This window comes from Thermobia domestica, chromosome 3 (assembly GCF_964235325.1).
Source record: "Thermobia domestica chromosome 3, izTheDome1.hap1.1, whole genome shotgun sequence".
NCBI lineage: Eukaryota > Metazoa > Arthropoda > Insecta > Zygentoma > Lepismatidae > Thermobia > Thermobia domestica.
The window spans coordinates 105,412,201-105,429,030 of NC_137456.1; the positions used below are offsets into that span (position 1 = coordinate 105,412,201).

General features: G+C 35.9%; 1 protein-coding gene across 1 annotated transcript; it reads right to left on the reverse strand.

The window, feature by feature from the left end:
- Positions 1–10,484: 10,484 nt before the first annotated feature.
- On the reverse strand, positions 10,485–12,252 carry LOC145680638 (RCC1 and BTB domain-containing protein 1-like). The gene has a single exon (XM_081751336.1). The coding sequence runs from the start codon at positions 12,209–12,211 to the stop codon at positions 10,568–10,570; it is 1,644 nt and encodes a 547-aa protein (XP_081607462.1). The 5' UTR covers positions 12,212–12,252; the 3' UTR covers positions 10,485–10,567.
- Between the last annotated feature and the right edge of the window lie 4,578 nt (positions 12,253–16,830).

The window sequence follows — 16,830 nt, forward strand, 5'->3', positions numbered from 1 at the left end:
AATAAATTCTCATGAGTGTATTTTGTTTGGAAAATGATTTTAAAAAATCTGTTATTCAAGAAGTATGGCATTAGTAGCCCATCTAATGCAGTTAATAGTTTTATTATGTTGGAAAAGATAATTTATTTATTTATGTACTACAGAGTTGTGTTTGTGCTTCATCGACTGACGAAAAGCTTTCGACCGAGTCAATTGGACGAAACTTCTGAAAATACTTAAAAAAATCGGAGTCAACTGGACAAATCGACGACTCATTCAAAACCTGTACACAGGACAACGAGTGAAGCTGCACTTGAATCAAGGGAAAACCAATACTGTGGAGATTGGAAGAGGAGTCAGGCAAGGATGTAGGTTGTCGCTCCAATTATTCAAAATTTACAGTGAATGTTTAATGAAGGAAGCATTAATGGGAATTGGAGATTTCAAGATTGGAGGGCAGATCATTAACAAGATCAGGTATGCAGATGATACGGTTATAATAGCTAAAACCGAAGGAGGACTACAGGAGATGATTGACAAAAACGTTGACACTGGAAAACTGTATGGAATGGAAATTAACATCGAAAAGTTGAAAGTCATGATAATATCCCGTGGAAACACGCCTTTACGGATCAGAGTAAAACAAAGAGATCTTGAAGAGGTCGATAATTTCAGGTATCTGGGAAGTATTTTGACTAGTGATGCTTACTGCACCAAAGAGATCAGGTCAAGAATTGCCATAGCTAAAGAAGCATTCAACAAGAAAATATCACTCTTAACTGACTGGTTCAATATTGGACTTAAGAAGAAGTTGGTCAAGTGCTATATATGGAGCATTGGACTGTATGGTTCAAAGACTTGGACATTACAGAACTTAGAGACGAAATATTTGGAGAGCTTCGAAATGTGGTATTGGAGGAAGATGGAGAAGATAAAATGGACAGGGAGAGCAACAAACGAAGATGTTTTAAAACGGATAGAAGAAAAGAGCCGCCACTTCTAGCCATCATCCTTCGTAGAAATGCCAATTGGATTGGACACATGTTGCGAAGAAATTGTCTTCTTCACACCGCCATAGAAGGAAAGATGGAAGAGAAGCGGGGAATAGGAAGAAGAAGAACACAGCTGATCGATGATTTGAAAGATAGGAGAAAATATTGGGAGTTAAAAAAGGAATCTGAAGATCGACAAAAGTGGAAGAAACATTTCCAGGCCAAAATCGGAAATTGAAAAACAATCCTCATTAGTCCCAGGACCTGCCGAAAGGCAGAATACTTAATAATAATTATATATATATATATTGTTAAGTTAGCTGATGAATATATTGTTGCTTAATATCTCCTAACAGTGACACGTCTATATTATTTATTGTTAGTACATTTTATATTTAATATTGTTTCGAAGCAAACTACACTGTCAAAAATCGTTGTGTTATTTCAACGATATGCCTATGCGTTAACACGATTGTGTTAAAATATAACATAAACAGGTGGTTAGAACAGCTCACGCTACATTTGGCGTTGCGTGTCAAATGCCGGTAGTTGAAATGACACACAGCCTCTGTGTTAAATTAACACAAGTGTAGAACCTTCGGTGTTATTTTCTGCATGATTGCCAAATATTTTGGACATCTAATTATAAAGGCTCATGTAATGAAGCTACAGTCAAACACAATAGAAAAAAAACTTAAACAAATCCAGGTATTCGCAAAATTTCAACGTGTAAACTGTGAATGTGCTCTCAATTGTTTTACATGATGTTTCTGAAGAAATATGTCAACAGTGAGAAGCGACATCGTTTACTGTGTCACTTCTACACTGCACTAGAGCTCACCAGTCAACACCAGGGACTGTATTTCAAACATGGCGGAAAACCAGCAGAAACACGATTAAGAGGTAAATATACTATAACGATATAGGTAAGAGTTTATTTTCATTCTTGAACAAGTTGTTGGTATAGGTTGTGTTTCGAATCATCAAGAAATACTTTACAATAAGTATTGGGATGGATGACAAAAAAGTTTATAAAGATTTTCTAAATGAACTGTTCTATAGGTTACTATTCTTATTTTAAAAGTAGAATCTTCGGTAACCGTAAACTTGCACAGCACAAGCTTTTTCAACACCGAAATACGTGTTATAGTAACACAGAACTGGAGTCAAACTGACACCAAAAACGTCGTTAATTTGGTGGTTTGACCTTGAATTTTAACACAGAGAGTGTTGAACTAACACCAAAATGGTGTTACTTATATGGCTTTGACCTTAAATTATGACACAGATTGTGTGTTTAAATAAAAAGAAAAGGATGTTGAAATAACACAGAGACTGTGTTATATTGATGCTTAATATTAACACACTACACACTGTGTTACTTTCTTCGTGTTGGTGCAACACCGCCACAAGTAACACTCAACACTTTTCCCCACACTAACGACATGCTGTCGAATCAACACCGAAAATACTAACACAGATCCGAATATAACATTACTCAACACCGGTTGTGTGTTAAAAATGTAACACACCCCCGGTGTTAATCGACAACATCGCGGAGTCTGTGTTGAATTAACATCGCATAGTGGTAGTCACTGCTCTTTACTCTTTGCTAGAACAACTGCTCTTTGTCAAATTTGAGTTGAATTAACACAAGCATTTTTCACTGTGTAGGAACATTAGTATAATAGTTTACGATGGCACTCTCAAAAGAATTATCCTTTGAAAAAATGAAATGAAATGAAATTTGTGAGTTTTACGTCCCACGGTTATGCCGGTTAGGCTAAAGGAGACGGTGAAGATGAGAGATGAATGAAATGGTGGAATGAAGAAAGTGAGAGGAAACGGGAGAACCCCGAGAAAACCCACGAGCACGGTGTTTGTCCACCACAAAGTTCACTTGGCGGGAGCAGGGTTTGAACCCGAGACCCCTAGCACCAGAGGTGAACGCTCTACCACTGAGCCACCGCGGCCCCAGAATTATCTTTTGAGTTTACACTCGTCAAGTTCTTATACGACAATGGCAAAACATGATACGTAGGGAAAAGGAGGGTAGAATGCTATAGTCGGGTCCAAACTCAGTACAGTCTTTAGGATGAACGAAAGTTCTCCTTCCTACATGGATGAACTAGGTACTACTGAAAAAGAAGTGACCATTATAGCGACCGCCTCTGACGCCAGTCGTGTTGTGTCAGTAATCCTTTTTTGTGTTTCCAGCGTTTGATTTGTAAGTTTTACACATTAAGTTTACTTCAACATCTGCTGCAGAGAATAAACAGGTAAATAGTAGCAGTGTTCATGCAGTATTTAATAGGAATTATTTTGACACTAAGCAATGTATATAGTCCTTTGCTAGGTTTGGTGACAACATGCTTTGTCTAACAAATAGGTCTACAATTGTGGTGAAACAGGGTACCTATTGTGGTGCAGAGTCGTGCAGTAACTGGTTGTCCTCCCACTATCTTCTAAAAGTGATAATAGCTAAGTTGTTTTATTTTTTAAGTAGGGGGACGCGGTGGCTCAGTGGTAGAGCGTTCACCTCCGTTGCTTGGGGTCCCTGGTTCGATCCCAGCTCGCGCCGCGTGGACTTTGTGGTGGACAAACACCGTGCTCGTGGGTTTTCTCGGGGTTCTTCCGTTTCCTCCCACTTTCTTCATTCCACCATTTTACTCATCTCTCATCATCACCGTCTCCTTTAGCCTAACGGCATTACCGTGGGACATAAAACTTAAAGATTTCATTTCATTTCATTTTCATTTTTTTAAGTAGGGTTGACTCTTACACTTGAAAATAACACTCTTGAATCTGCAATATTTTAATAATTAACATAACACTACAAACCCCTATTTGTGTTGGGCTTATAGATCTGGAAATATGCAGACTAAACGATTTGTAACAATAATATACGTATATAAAACACTAATCATGTTTATACAAAACTATTTGTTAGTAATTAATACAATACAAATAGCAAAGTGAGTACGATTAATGTGAATGTCTCCAAAAGCGAAAAATAGATCTTTAATGTCTTAAATAAATCCTCAGGAAGAAAATACTCTAAACCTAGTACAAGTAAAAGCTGAGGAGTTAGTCCTACTGTGTGTTTGTCATAATGTTGCTTTAGACTTTAGGTCTATTTTACTCTCTTTTCAGATTTGAAGATACCAAGAAATTATAAATGGAAACCAGAAACGGATTGACAAGCAAAGAGTCAAGAAAGAGTATGAAACAAGCCAATATCACGATTTCTCTTATGAATTTTACCACTTTTCATGTTTTCGCAATCAAAAGATAATTTCTTAACAGCTTATGCACAAGGATATTTCTGAATTGTAAAATAAACTTCAAATATTGTTATTTCTGGGTCACCACCGCTTTGATATAAACGAGAAGAAACATCGAATCTGACTATATCATATACGATCAGAAGAATTAGAAGTGCTGAGGGAATATGAGCAAATACAGCTTGATGACGGTCACACTGTACAAAACATTTAACACAGTGACTTTGATTTTCCGTGAATAAGAATAATGTTAACTAACTACAATATTCATTTAGAGAAAAGATGAAATATTCCGTGAGTATTATTCTTATTTATGCTCAATTTTTATTACAATAGTTTAAACCAAATGGTTACATATGTATGAAGTCATTTCTCCAAATTGTCTAAACTTATACATTATATACGGTTTGACGACAAAATATGGGTTAAGTTCCAAAGTTGGTTGTCCGTTTCTAGCAACATTTTGAAAATTTACCGGAAAAGAAATGAATAATTTGCTTGTTTGAGTGCTTGATAATGTATAAGGAGAGCGAAAGTTGGGTTTATTTTCTTATATAAACGGTCCTAAACATGAAACTATTTGGTCAGCGGAGGGAACTACTTGGCGCAAGGTTACTTCATGGTAGAATTATGGGAATGTAATGAACATTTGGTTTGTAAACATGGCTGGTGATAATCAGAAAAATCTATTAAAAGTAAGTAAAAGTCATGGCTTAATAAATCTAAAAATAGATTGTAGAAAATGCGGTAAGCAATTAACTGTAAAGAAACTTGGAGAATGTTATAGTTGTCAATGTAATGGTAATATGGCGGCAAGGTTTTAGAACACAGGTCCCCCTTTCCATTTAGTTGTAATAAAGACAGAAAAAACGTAACCTGCGGGGCTCAAGAAACCTTCACTCGCTAACGCTCGCTCGGCAATACCATTTGAATTAAATATTGAACTTTGGTACACAAAGGAACCAATTATTACGTTATCAGCCAAAAGCTAGTGGGACGACCAACTTCGGAATAAATGCCCAAAATTTTACTGTATTTATTATTATTAACAAATTCAGGATACTTCTTCATTATTCACATACCTTAACAGTAGAATATGCGTGTGAGCATTCTCAGTTGTATTCTTGGTAACATACCAGTTTAACAACACAAAGAGAAATTCTCATCTCCATTCCTCTGGTTAATGAAGATTATACAGATTGCTGAAGAGATATTATCAACAACAGGCAACATATCGACTAGGCACCTAACAATCTCTCATAATTATTCTTTAAACATCCTATAAGGTTAAATTTTATTTCATATATAAAAACTCAATTCATTAAAATTACGTCTCAATATATAGCGTAATGCTTCTCTTTCATTAAAATTCATAATAATTTCATTAAAACATAATCTTTGATTTTTTTCATTATTATTATTCTGAGGTTGAAAATAGACCTTTGGTACTTTCATTACAAAGTTGAATATGCTGATATTTACAAATAATATATATTTGTGAGAAGAATGATATCTCGAGAATTATATCGTGAAATAATCCACTGTTACATAAGATAGCTATTGAAGAGATGTTCATATTGTGTTTATATCGAAATCTTAATAGCACAAGGACTTTGATAGTATGTATGAATCAGACCATATATAAATCTTAGGTCATTATTTGGTGGTTTGTGAAAGAAAGAAGGGTCTAAGGCCCTAGAACGAAATTTCTAGCTTGACATATTAATTACTTTCATTCCAACATCAAAATTTAATATTAATCTATAAAATAGTTGTATTATTATTAATAATTACGTTGAAGCTCCTTAAACTTACTTATGTTTGATATCTTTCCAGATATTTAGAGATTATATTACGTAGAGTAATAATAGGGTATAAGACACAGATCACATAGCCTAACGGCATATCAAGTTCGTCGCGCTTGCAGCGACATCTACTCTCGCTGGCAGAATAATGTAAATACACACCAGCAGTGTAACTATCCACCTAAAGAGGTTTCAGCTGCTCTTCCCGCTGAAACTGTGGAGACTAGTGGCGTCGCTAGTCAAAGAAGTTGGGTACCACAAACTATTAAAAGGAAGAACAAATCAAACCATTCAGAGCGCATGAATCTGATAGAATTAGCCAATGATACACTTAGCTACTGCCAGTAGCAGACATGCAGTTAGTTACAACTCTAGCCGGTAGTGTCGCAGAATCACTTTCGTTGCATTATGGTAACGATTTGAATTTCCATTAAGAATACAGGGAGTAGTTCATCAGGGTAATTCGAGTTTTATTAATTATATTTTACAAACAGTTAACTTCAATTTTCAATTTTTGTTTACAATATTTAAATTCTAATCTTTTCTTTTTCTTTCGAAATTCGAGATTTTCTTCTTCTTTTAAATTAAGAGTCTAAATAATTAATATAACAATCCGGCACAGGTCAACAATGGAGTAGCCGATTAAAATAATAAAATTCTAAACATAGAAAATTAACAGTAATCGTAACGAATCACTAAACACATTAACCCATTAACTACCACAAAATAAGTAACTAAACAAAATTACAGTTGACAAATTTGATGGACATTGTTAGGTCCAATGCAGAGGTAGAACATGCTAAACATAAACGTTTGTTTGTATAGACCAGGCCCGTAACTAGAACAATAGGCAAGGAGGGCTGAGATCATTTTTGGAGAGTCACGAAATAACGAGAAATAAATAAAACACTCACCTTCCAGTGGTATTAAAAGTTGCTCTCTGCACTTGATGCCATTTCCACTCAAGAACGGAACTCGATTCTCCTCTTTCAATCCAGGAGCAGTAAATATTTTCAGCCAAATATCTGTTTTCACTTGATACTTCCATGTGTCCACAGGTTAAGAAGCTAATCAAAAATAAAATATAAGACAGAAGGTAAGGATTATTTCTTCAAAATATATGGGTATCATTGGTGAGTGCGTGAATTCGGGCAATTTCCAAGTTTACCAGGGTAAACTGTCGTGGTATATGAACACGTTGATTACAGAGGTTTACCGTTGCATACCTTGGATTGTACGAGCGGAGAGATGGGTCACAGTGCAGCAAATCACTCGCCAATTCAATGCTGAGTAACAACGTATGAGCAGACACATCATCCAAAAACATCTGTCGCCATGGGGTACAGAGACAAGCGTCTCACTAGGGTATGTCTGCTCAACACACGTCGCAATGTACAACAACTGACATGAGTAAAGGAATGACGCCATTGGTAGCTCGAAGCATGAAAAAAGTTCATCTGATCAAATGAGTCGAGGTACCAGTTGGTACACGCCAATGGCCAAGTACGAGTCTATCGTCAAGCACATGAGGAAATGGACTCTTCCTAGAAGGGTACAGTTGAGGCCAGTGGTGGTGTTATCCTCTATAAGGACTATCCATGTGGATTGCAATGTAATCCCCTGATAACGACCCTTACCGGCAAACGTTACAGAAATTTGTTGGTAGATTCTATTCAGAACTTTGTTTGCCACCAGCATCTACGGAAAGACAATGTGTCCTAGCCCACTACCCCCGAAATGAGGATGACGGGTTCAATAAATATTCCATGGATGTGAAGATCACTGCCTCGCAGCTGTATCGAATTGATGTCATTATATAAAAAGTTTTGAGTTCTTACTCAACCAGCGTTACTTTGTTAGTAGCTCTATATCTGGCTAAAATTGGAGCCATGGCTCCACTAGCTATCTCTGGATGACCTGAACGTTATTGAGAGTGGCACATCAGAAGCAACTGTACCTGGCGTATTAGAAACGAGTGTACGGCTTATAATACAAGAGGGTATATCGAAAATATACAAGGGAGAAAAATTGGGAGTGCATACAACTCCCATTAAGCTCAACGAATTGATAACCTTTTACAGGTTTTCGTCATAGTTAAAGAGTGTGAAGTATTACTACCTAGAAAAGCAAGTGTGAAGTATTACTACATTTACAAAAAAATATTTAAAAGTTATTATGAGTGTAATATCAAATTAAATGAAATCTTGAAGTTTGACGTCCCACAGTTATGCCGGCTAGGCTAAAGGAGACGGTGATGATGATAAATGGATAAAATGGTGGAACGAAGAAAATGGAAGAACCCCGAATGACCACACGCAAGAGTCCATCACAAAGTTCACTTGGCGGCGAGCTGGCATCGAACCGAGGGCCCCATGCACCCGTTGAACGCTCTACCACTGAGCCACAGCGGCCCTGTAATATCAAATTATAAGGTTATAAATCCTCATTACGTCAAGTGTCTATGTTGCAGAACTCATGAGCTGAATGGTAGGTGTTCAATTTTTATTATTTCTAAAAGCTGTAATTTGTGGAATTTAATTAGAGTTTTAGTGTAGAAATTGTAGTTATACATTGCAAGAAATAGGAGTGAGTTAATTATACCAGCAACATTATATAAATACAGAAAGGCTTGTTATTGTGACAGAAATTAGTTAAACGGATCACTACTATTTTCCATGTCTACATTTTTTTTTTTTTTTTTTTTTTGTGAATTATGAAAGGTTGTAGAGCAGTCATGGATAGGTATTGGTAGCAAATGTTTTCGGTGTCTTGTAGAGTCCAAGTCATACCGTATCACCTCCGTCATCAAGGCAAAAAAAAAAAAAAAGGTGCTACACGCTACTACCCAGGTATTTCTAATTCTATTGTTTATGAGATTTTATCATAAATAGTAACGATTACTTGTTCAAAAGCTACAGTCGCTTTTCTAAAAGTAGTAAAACCTCAGTAACGTACATTGCTTGTTTAGCGGCTATTTTCTAGTTTACAATATTTCATTGTGAAGCTAAAGTAACCATAGTGATATATTTTGGGCTCAAAACTATTTATTAGTTCACAAGTGTATGCTTATGGAGCAATATTCTTTGTCATATACTGTATAGTAGTGGCGTAGTAAAGGTGGAACATCCAGCATCGATTTGGAGACAAAATGTTAGTTTAATTAGCATGTTTGGAATGAAAATGTACAGGGATCACTCTCTAGCTTTTACGCGGCATTGGTTTTATAACTAGAGTAGTAATAAAGATTTAATAAGGATAATTTGAAGTGGATTTCCTCAGTATGTTGTTCCTTAGTTAGTGTTTCCTTAGTATGTACATAGTATGATGATACCATAATATGTATTTCAAATGCTCATCCTTGAAGTACAGGTATAGTTGAACTCAGTGTATCTCATAGGTTTGGCTATCATGTCCAAATGAATTACTTCAAGTTGTGTGATATTTGATTTTATTGCGACAAAGGACCTTACGAGTTTGTCTTCATAAACTTAACCTGTTAGATTGTCTTACAATAAATCGTTATGCGAATTGTGTGTCACGAGATATAGCGTTCATTATAAATTTTCAACATGGATTCAAGATGGCGAATTTTGAAATGAAATCTTTAAGTTTTAGGCCCCACAATTATGCCTGCTAGGCAAAAGGAGAGGGTGATGATGAGAAATTAATGAAATAGTAGAATGAAGAAAGTGAGAGGAAACGGACGAACTACGAGAAAACCCACCCCACGGTGTTTGTTCACCACAAAGCTCATTTGGCGCGAGCTAGGATCGAACCAAGGATTCCATGTACCAGAGGTGAAAGCTCTACCACTAACCCACCGTGGCCCCATTGCGAATTTCGAGATCATCATCGTATATTCTATAATATTTTACTCCACAACTGGTACAAACTACATTCAACTTTATTTTGGAATTGCTAACTATTTTCAACCCTTTCTAGTTCTTATCTGTAAACAATACGTATGATTTTGAAGATCATTTGCTAATTAAAATGCACTTTCTAAAAATGTACAGCTTTAAGGTTAACACCTTCTACATCAGAGATCTTCAAATTACTTGTTCTCTTTCCTTTTTTAGATATTTATTTACATCCACTTTTAACTCTAGCTTTCCATTTATTTGTTTAACAAAGATACAGCCTGCAAAAGCCAATTTATATTCGAACCATTAACGAGCTTTCTTTGCAATCGGAAGTTCCTGGGAACGAATCTGGTGGGCGGCCATCAAAATATACTTTTTCTTAAGTCCATAAGGAATATAAGAATTGTACCTTTAAATTTAGACACAACTTTCTTTTCACTTTCTTTCCCACTGTTTCTTTGTTGTTCTAGATTGTTAATCACTAATATTTTATATACAGTGCTTAGTATTTTTTATACAATATTGTGTACCTTATGTTATCTGATTGAGACCAAGAACAGGTATTTCGCTCAAGAAAAGAAGACAAATAATTTAATGGATCAAAATTGTTATAAACACTAATAAATAACATTTAGAAATGTAAACTAATCAGAACTTCCTCCATACAATGCTATAATACTGAAGAGTTTCTTCCAAGATTCTTGATCCAACACATCACTTAACTCTCTTCTGTCAAATAACTTTTGAATAGTTCTCGCAGCAAATCTGCAACATGATGTTTCCAAATTCTTAAGTTTATATTTCGTTGCAACATCATACAATGTTTCCAGTGTGTTCACTCTTACTTCGGCATTAAGTTTCTCCTCAAGTTCTTCCAAAAGTCTGCTTTCACATTGGTAAGTAGCTACGTTTACCAAGTTTAACAGTTCATCGAAAGTAAAATTTAATTGGTGTGTATATAAATACTGAAGAAAAATATTGTAGATTGGAAAGTTAAAGTTGTTAATCTCAATTTCGTTTTTCTTTGTCTCCTCCCATTTTAAATTTTCCTGAAACATGTTCCTGAAGTATTCACTTCTTTCTGACAGCACGGATTTATGGACATAAATAAGTTGATTTTGTACATTTAGTATAAGATCACTAGTTTCTTTGTCGTCTAGGACAAATTTGGACACTTGATCAGTTTCCAAACTATGAATATTAACTTCTATTGGACGCCATGTAACAGACGGTGAAGCAAAATTGATAAAAATGTCCTCGAGGTCTGTACAGTTGATAGTTGTAGGTATTTCTATATTTGTTTGTATGCACTGTCCCCACATGTAAATCCTCCCATCCATGTTCTTTGCCGCTGATATGCAGCAACAATTATTAGCTGCTATTTCGACCACTGATCCTAATATTTCTCTCGGTATTTGCATTACTACTTCATGCTCTTCTTGATTTCCTATTCCTAATTGACCACAGTCGTTTGTTCCCCACGTGAACACCGACCCGTCAGATGCTAAAGCCATGTTATGATTCCAACCACATTGAATTTGTTTGATTACCTTATCTTGGACAAGACCTGTTATTCTTGCTGGGTAAGGCAAGTTTGCGTTTCGGAGTGGTCCGTGTTCCTCATATCCCCACTCATATACTTCACCACTATCAGTCAATGCTAGTGCCCAACTGCTGCCACACGCGATATCAATTATTCTCCTGTTCGGAACAGTACAGTTGAAGCTTTCACATAAAGGTTCTTGATGGAAACAAGATATTTTTGTTGGAGACAGACAAAACTCTTCAGCTTCTCCAAGGTCACCCCAGCTAAATACTTCTCCTGAACTGGTAAGCACTGTTGATATAGTTTGACCACATGCAATTTTAGTGACTTCCTTTGTAGTTAATGCTCCTTGAATCAAAGTCGGCACTCCCACGCTATACTGATGACCTAAACCTAACTGGCCAAACTGATTACTTCCCCATGAATAAACATGTCCAGTCTCAGTTAATGTTAAAATATAATTAATACCAATTACACTCTTCACTCTTTTCCCACATAATGGCTCAAGTTTAAGTGGTTTTAGTTCTTGATTGTCTTTTGTTTTAGTAATGCTTTCCTGTATATCTACAATATAAACTAAATCATCACTTGTTACTACTACACCAATATTGCCTTGACCAACAACAAATGCTTTCGTAACTCTGTCTAATAAACTTTCTTCAAGAACGCTAAGTATTCCGAACTTTTTAAGCCTAAACTTTCCAGGTTGAACCGCAGATAAATCGATGAATTGCTTCTTCATTTGTGATGTTAAAAGATGTTTCAAATACCAAATGATTAACTTCTTTAATGTAAACGCTTTGTAAATCTATGGATACAAAAGTATTCTATTATTGTTAATAGTTGTCATACTAAATGCAAATATTTCTGTTTCTGATAAGAACCACTGCCATTCGCTTGTATTATTCCCATGGATTACTTCTTAATCATAACCAATTATTACTATTTCTTTGGTACAAAAACCGATATAGCTTTGGCAGAGCGTTTGTACGAAATGTCTACGACGCAACTTTCCACGGGAATTCCATATTACATTTCAACATACACATTGAACAAAATTCCGTATATGGGGTGGTTCGAAAGTTCGAAAATCTTTCTTTCTGGCAAACTTGCACTATCAATGTGAATTCATATAATATACTACAATATAATTAAACGAGAAAACTAATAATCATCTCGTCTCCAATTGGTGTCACAGCATTTCAGTTAGTTTTAGTCACATTTCGAATTATTTTTAGGCAGTTTCAAGTTAAATTAATCCATTTATTTCCCTTTAAATCGTGCCATATTCCTTTGGTCACTTCATGTCTCCTCTTAAGTATTCTATACAGAAATTCGGCACTCCTTTTACAACTAATATTGAGTCGTTTCTATCGTTCTAGCCGATATTTCACTGGTAGCACGTAATCAACTGACCCTTCACAACTAACGCATTATTATTGGAGTAAACGGAAGTGAGTGAGTCAGTCGGTTCTGTGCAAACAGCTCGTCAAAATGAGTAAACAAAAATGTAGAAGAACGGTGAAAAGATGCCAATGTGTTTAGGCATGCTGGACAAAAGAATTAAGTTACCCGATTGGTTGATATATCAAAGCGAACTGTCCAACACATTTACAAGAAATGTTCCAGTGCGTACTGAATGTATAAAGGTAACCAAGAAAGTTCTATCGCTTTTTCACCCACCATTTTCGATCATCGATAAGTCACCTAAGACGTACATGGAAGATCAAAAATAGTCCCCACCAGCATCAACGACAGTCTGCCAACGTTCTGGAAGACCATGGAATCCATCGCGGCAGAACTTGGTGGGCCGTGAAGCGAAGAAGTTATCAAGTGCATTTTGCACCTCTACTAGAGATTTGAACTAGCGTCCTCTAAGATGATTGTCCAAGGAATGGAACAGATGATAATCGGACGGTAAAATGGCCGGGGAGTATGGCGGATGCAATAGTGTTTCACATCCAAGGCGTAGAATGGTGTCCTGGATCATCCTACACACGCGGGGCATAGCGTTGCCCTGTAATAGGAGGACCCTTTTGCGATTCAGAAGTGATGGCTCCAGAGTTTTGAGTTTTTCTTGAATGCGGCTCAACTGCTGAGAATACACAGTTGACTTGATGCTCTTACCAGCTGGTAGCAGTCACCGATGCACGATATCGCGAGGAGTCCACCAAACACGCAAGAGAAACTTTTTCTGGTGCAGTGCTGATTTCAGCTGTTTTGGAACCAATGATGACTGTGCCATGAAGCTTCGTACAGGTTATACTTCTCATCATATGTCAGCAACCTGTCCAGAAATGGTTCCTTTCTCAGACGAGACAGCAAAGAAACACAAGCACGAGAAGCTCGCGTTGCCTTCTGGTCTGGAGTCAAATCATGTGGTACAGTTCGCGGCATAGAAATTGTTACAAAAGTTCTAAGTCCAAATTAATAAACTCTTGCCCCGTTTTCTTATGCATCCAGAAATACATGTGTCAATCGATTAGTTGCTTTTAGTATTCAATACAACTCCTCCCCCTATTCAACCTTTCCTTGTCTAAAGCAGTGAGTGTGACGTAGTACACTCTTTCCATTCAGCTGAAAAAGAAACAGGAATCAAGTTTGCAACGTTATAGCTTTAAAACAGTCTTTTTCATTCGTTTCTTCTGAAATATTTTTAAGAGCCTAAATTTAAAAAAAAAAAAAAAGTCTCACAATGTTCCTAGAGCTTCATAAAGACCTTTGGTTTCTTTCTTTCCCTTCTTTAAAGACTGTAAACTAGTAAGATGCTCCCTGAGAAATTTATGGAAATTGCCAATAACGGCAGTAGGTTTTGTGCTTCCTAAAGTCTGTAATGCACGCACAGAGCTCTAAAATATTTACTGACAGAAATGAGTGTTATTCAATGATTCATTTCATTTCTTTCAGTAATTGAAAGCAAACGTTCCAGGGGGGTCATTTGGGCAGGGCAGGAGGGTGTAATTCCCCCTCCCCTGAGCTTCATAAATACGTATTGTTTGATCAAATGTATAGTAATACACTAATAAAAAAGTGAAAATCTTATGTCACCGGAGAACCTCACCCCCAGAACAAAATCAAAAAGACACTGCTTTTAGCAAAAAACCTATAGAGTTACGATAGTACATTGATAGAGAGCTTACATTTGGTTTCAAGAGTCGAAGGTTTGATCTCAAGCCATATGAGTTCCTGGGCGACATTGAGAAAGAGAAAGAGAGAAAGAGTGAGAGATTCAAGTATGGGGACAAAGAGGGATAATTTATATACACAGATTTAGAATTGGGTAAAAATGATCGGACAGCATTCGTATTATGACAAAAATTGTGATTTTGTGAAACAGAAGAAGGGAAGGTTTCGAACTGAGAGGATTACATTAGGCAGTTGTCGAATTAAGGTGGAGAACTCTTTTAAGAGCTTCAGATGATTACGAATGCAGAGAAAGATCTTGAGAACTGAGGAATTAAGAACTTAGAAAATCTGAAACTTCCGAGACGGGTTTCGAACCAAGAACCTTGTAGTTTTTGAACCATGACTTTATCCATTCTGCTACGTACAAATCTGTGTACTCGTCTACATACGTTTCCTCTAGCTACGTTGAACGCAAACTTAATGGGATATTCCAAAAGTTGACTCGGTGGATGCGCTGTTCAGATAGGACGTAAACCTCTTGTAACTTAGTTGCAATGTATCGTGGCGGATATAAATCATTGATCAGGTAATGGCGACTGCTTTGAAACAAATGCAGAGTATGAGAATTAAATCAGTCATATCTGTGGTTTCGTGTGGAGAAGAAACAAACTTGTGAACCAAAATGTTAAGAACAACTCAAGTTATTAATATAAACTTTGCCGAAGATTATTCACTTATATCATCATAAAAGGAATACGAAAGACGTTCTGAAATGAAGAAATACAACTTTGCAAGCGGAGGCAAATAGTAATAAACTAATAATAGTAATAGTAATAAACTAATAATAATTATTATTATCTCGCACAAGATTAAAAACTAGGAGCAAATTATCGCTCAGTTCATACCATTACAAGCAGAAACGTGACATTTGGCAATAATATTTTGGTTTTGTTTAATGTTGCCCACGAGAAGAGGAATTTTTCATCTCATTTCTAAATAAACAAAAAAAAAAAATGAGAATTAACATTTTACATTCGGGACGGGACAAGACTAACTCAAATTATCGTCTCGCTTTGGAGATGAGAATCGAGACGAGACGAAAAGTATCGTAAACATTTCTTGTCTTGTCTCGATTCTCGAAATAGTGCATGACTATTCCTTAAGTAACAATTGCTCTGTAGACTGAATCTTATAGGCTTTTTGTTACTTTATATTCAGACCTCATTGAATTATGATCTGTGTAATTACCTCTGCATATCCTAAAAATTAGTTTATTATATGCCTTATTGTTTAATTAAAATCAGTTAATTTTATTACAGTTATTTTCCTTAAATCATACAGTAGAATACTTTCTTCATGAAACTTAGTGGAAAGCTTTTGTTTAAAATGTGGGTAGTTGCAGAGGTGCGTCCTGAAGGTACGAAACCCCCTCTCCGAAATCTTAACGTTTAAGTAAGTTTTGAAAATTTTAGGGCAACTTTAAAACTTTTAATACCATTATTATTATTATTATTATTATTATTATTATTATTATTATTATTATTATTAGTAGTAGTAGTAGTAGTAGTAGTAGTAGTAGTAGTAGTAGTAGTAGTAGTAGTAGTAGTAGTAGTATGAAGTTCTGTTAATTTAATGGTTCACCTTCTTCCACCCGGCTCCCGCCTAGTGGACAATGTGCTGAACAAACACCCTGTGTGTAGGTTTTCTCCGGGTTCAATTCCTCCCACTTTCTTTATTCCAATATTTCTTTCATTCTCATAATAGACGTCTTCTGTAGATTAGCAGGCATAACCATTACTTAAAAACAAATTTTCTTACGGCTCTTGTGACTTCTGTATCCCTACTTTCTACATGAAATTTACCTCGAAACTTTCCGTTATAACATTTAGCTAGTTGTAGGGACGTATGTAGAGGGTATGTCCTGATAGCCCTGACACTTCTCTCCAATCCCGGCTATTTTGTAACTTCTGCCTAACGCTACGGGCGATTTTACAGATTTTAATACAGTGTGTAATCATACAGAATTTGTCTTCCATATTATTATTATTATTATTATTATTATTATTATTATTATTATTATTATTATTATTATTATTATTATTATTATTGTGAGAAAAAAAACAAAATTTTCTGTATGTTTGTTTACTGGCCTTGAATTGGGACTTAAAAATTTCATTCATTTTCCCACTTCAAAGTATCGATAACTCAACAAGGAAATAATTAGACCATGATGAT

Coding starts and splice junctions, on each gene's coding strand:
- LOC145680638 (XM_081751336.1), bottom strand. CDS start 12,211: ATGAAGAAGCAATTCATCGATTTATCTGCGGTTCAACCTGGAAAGTTT.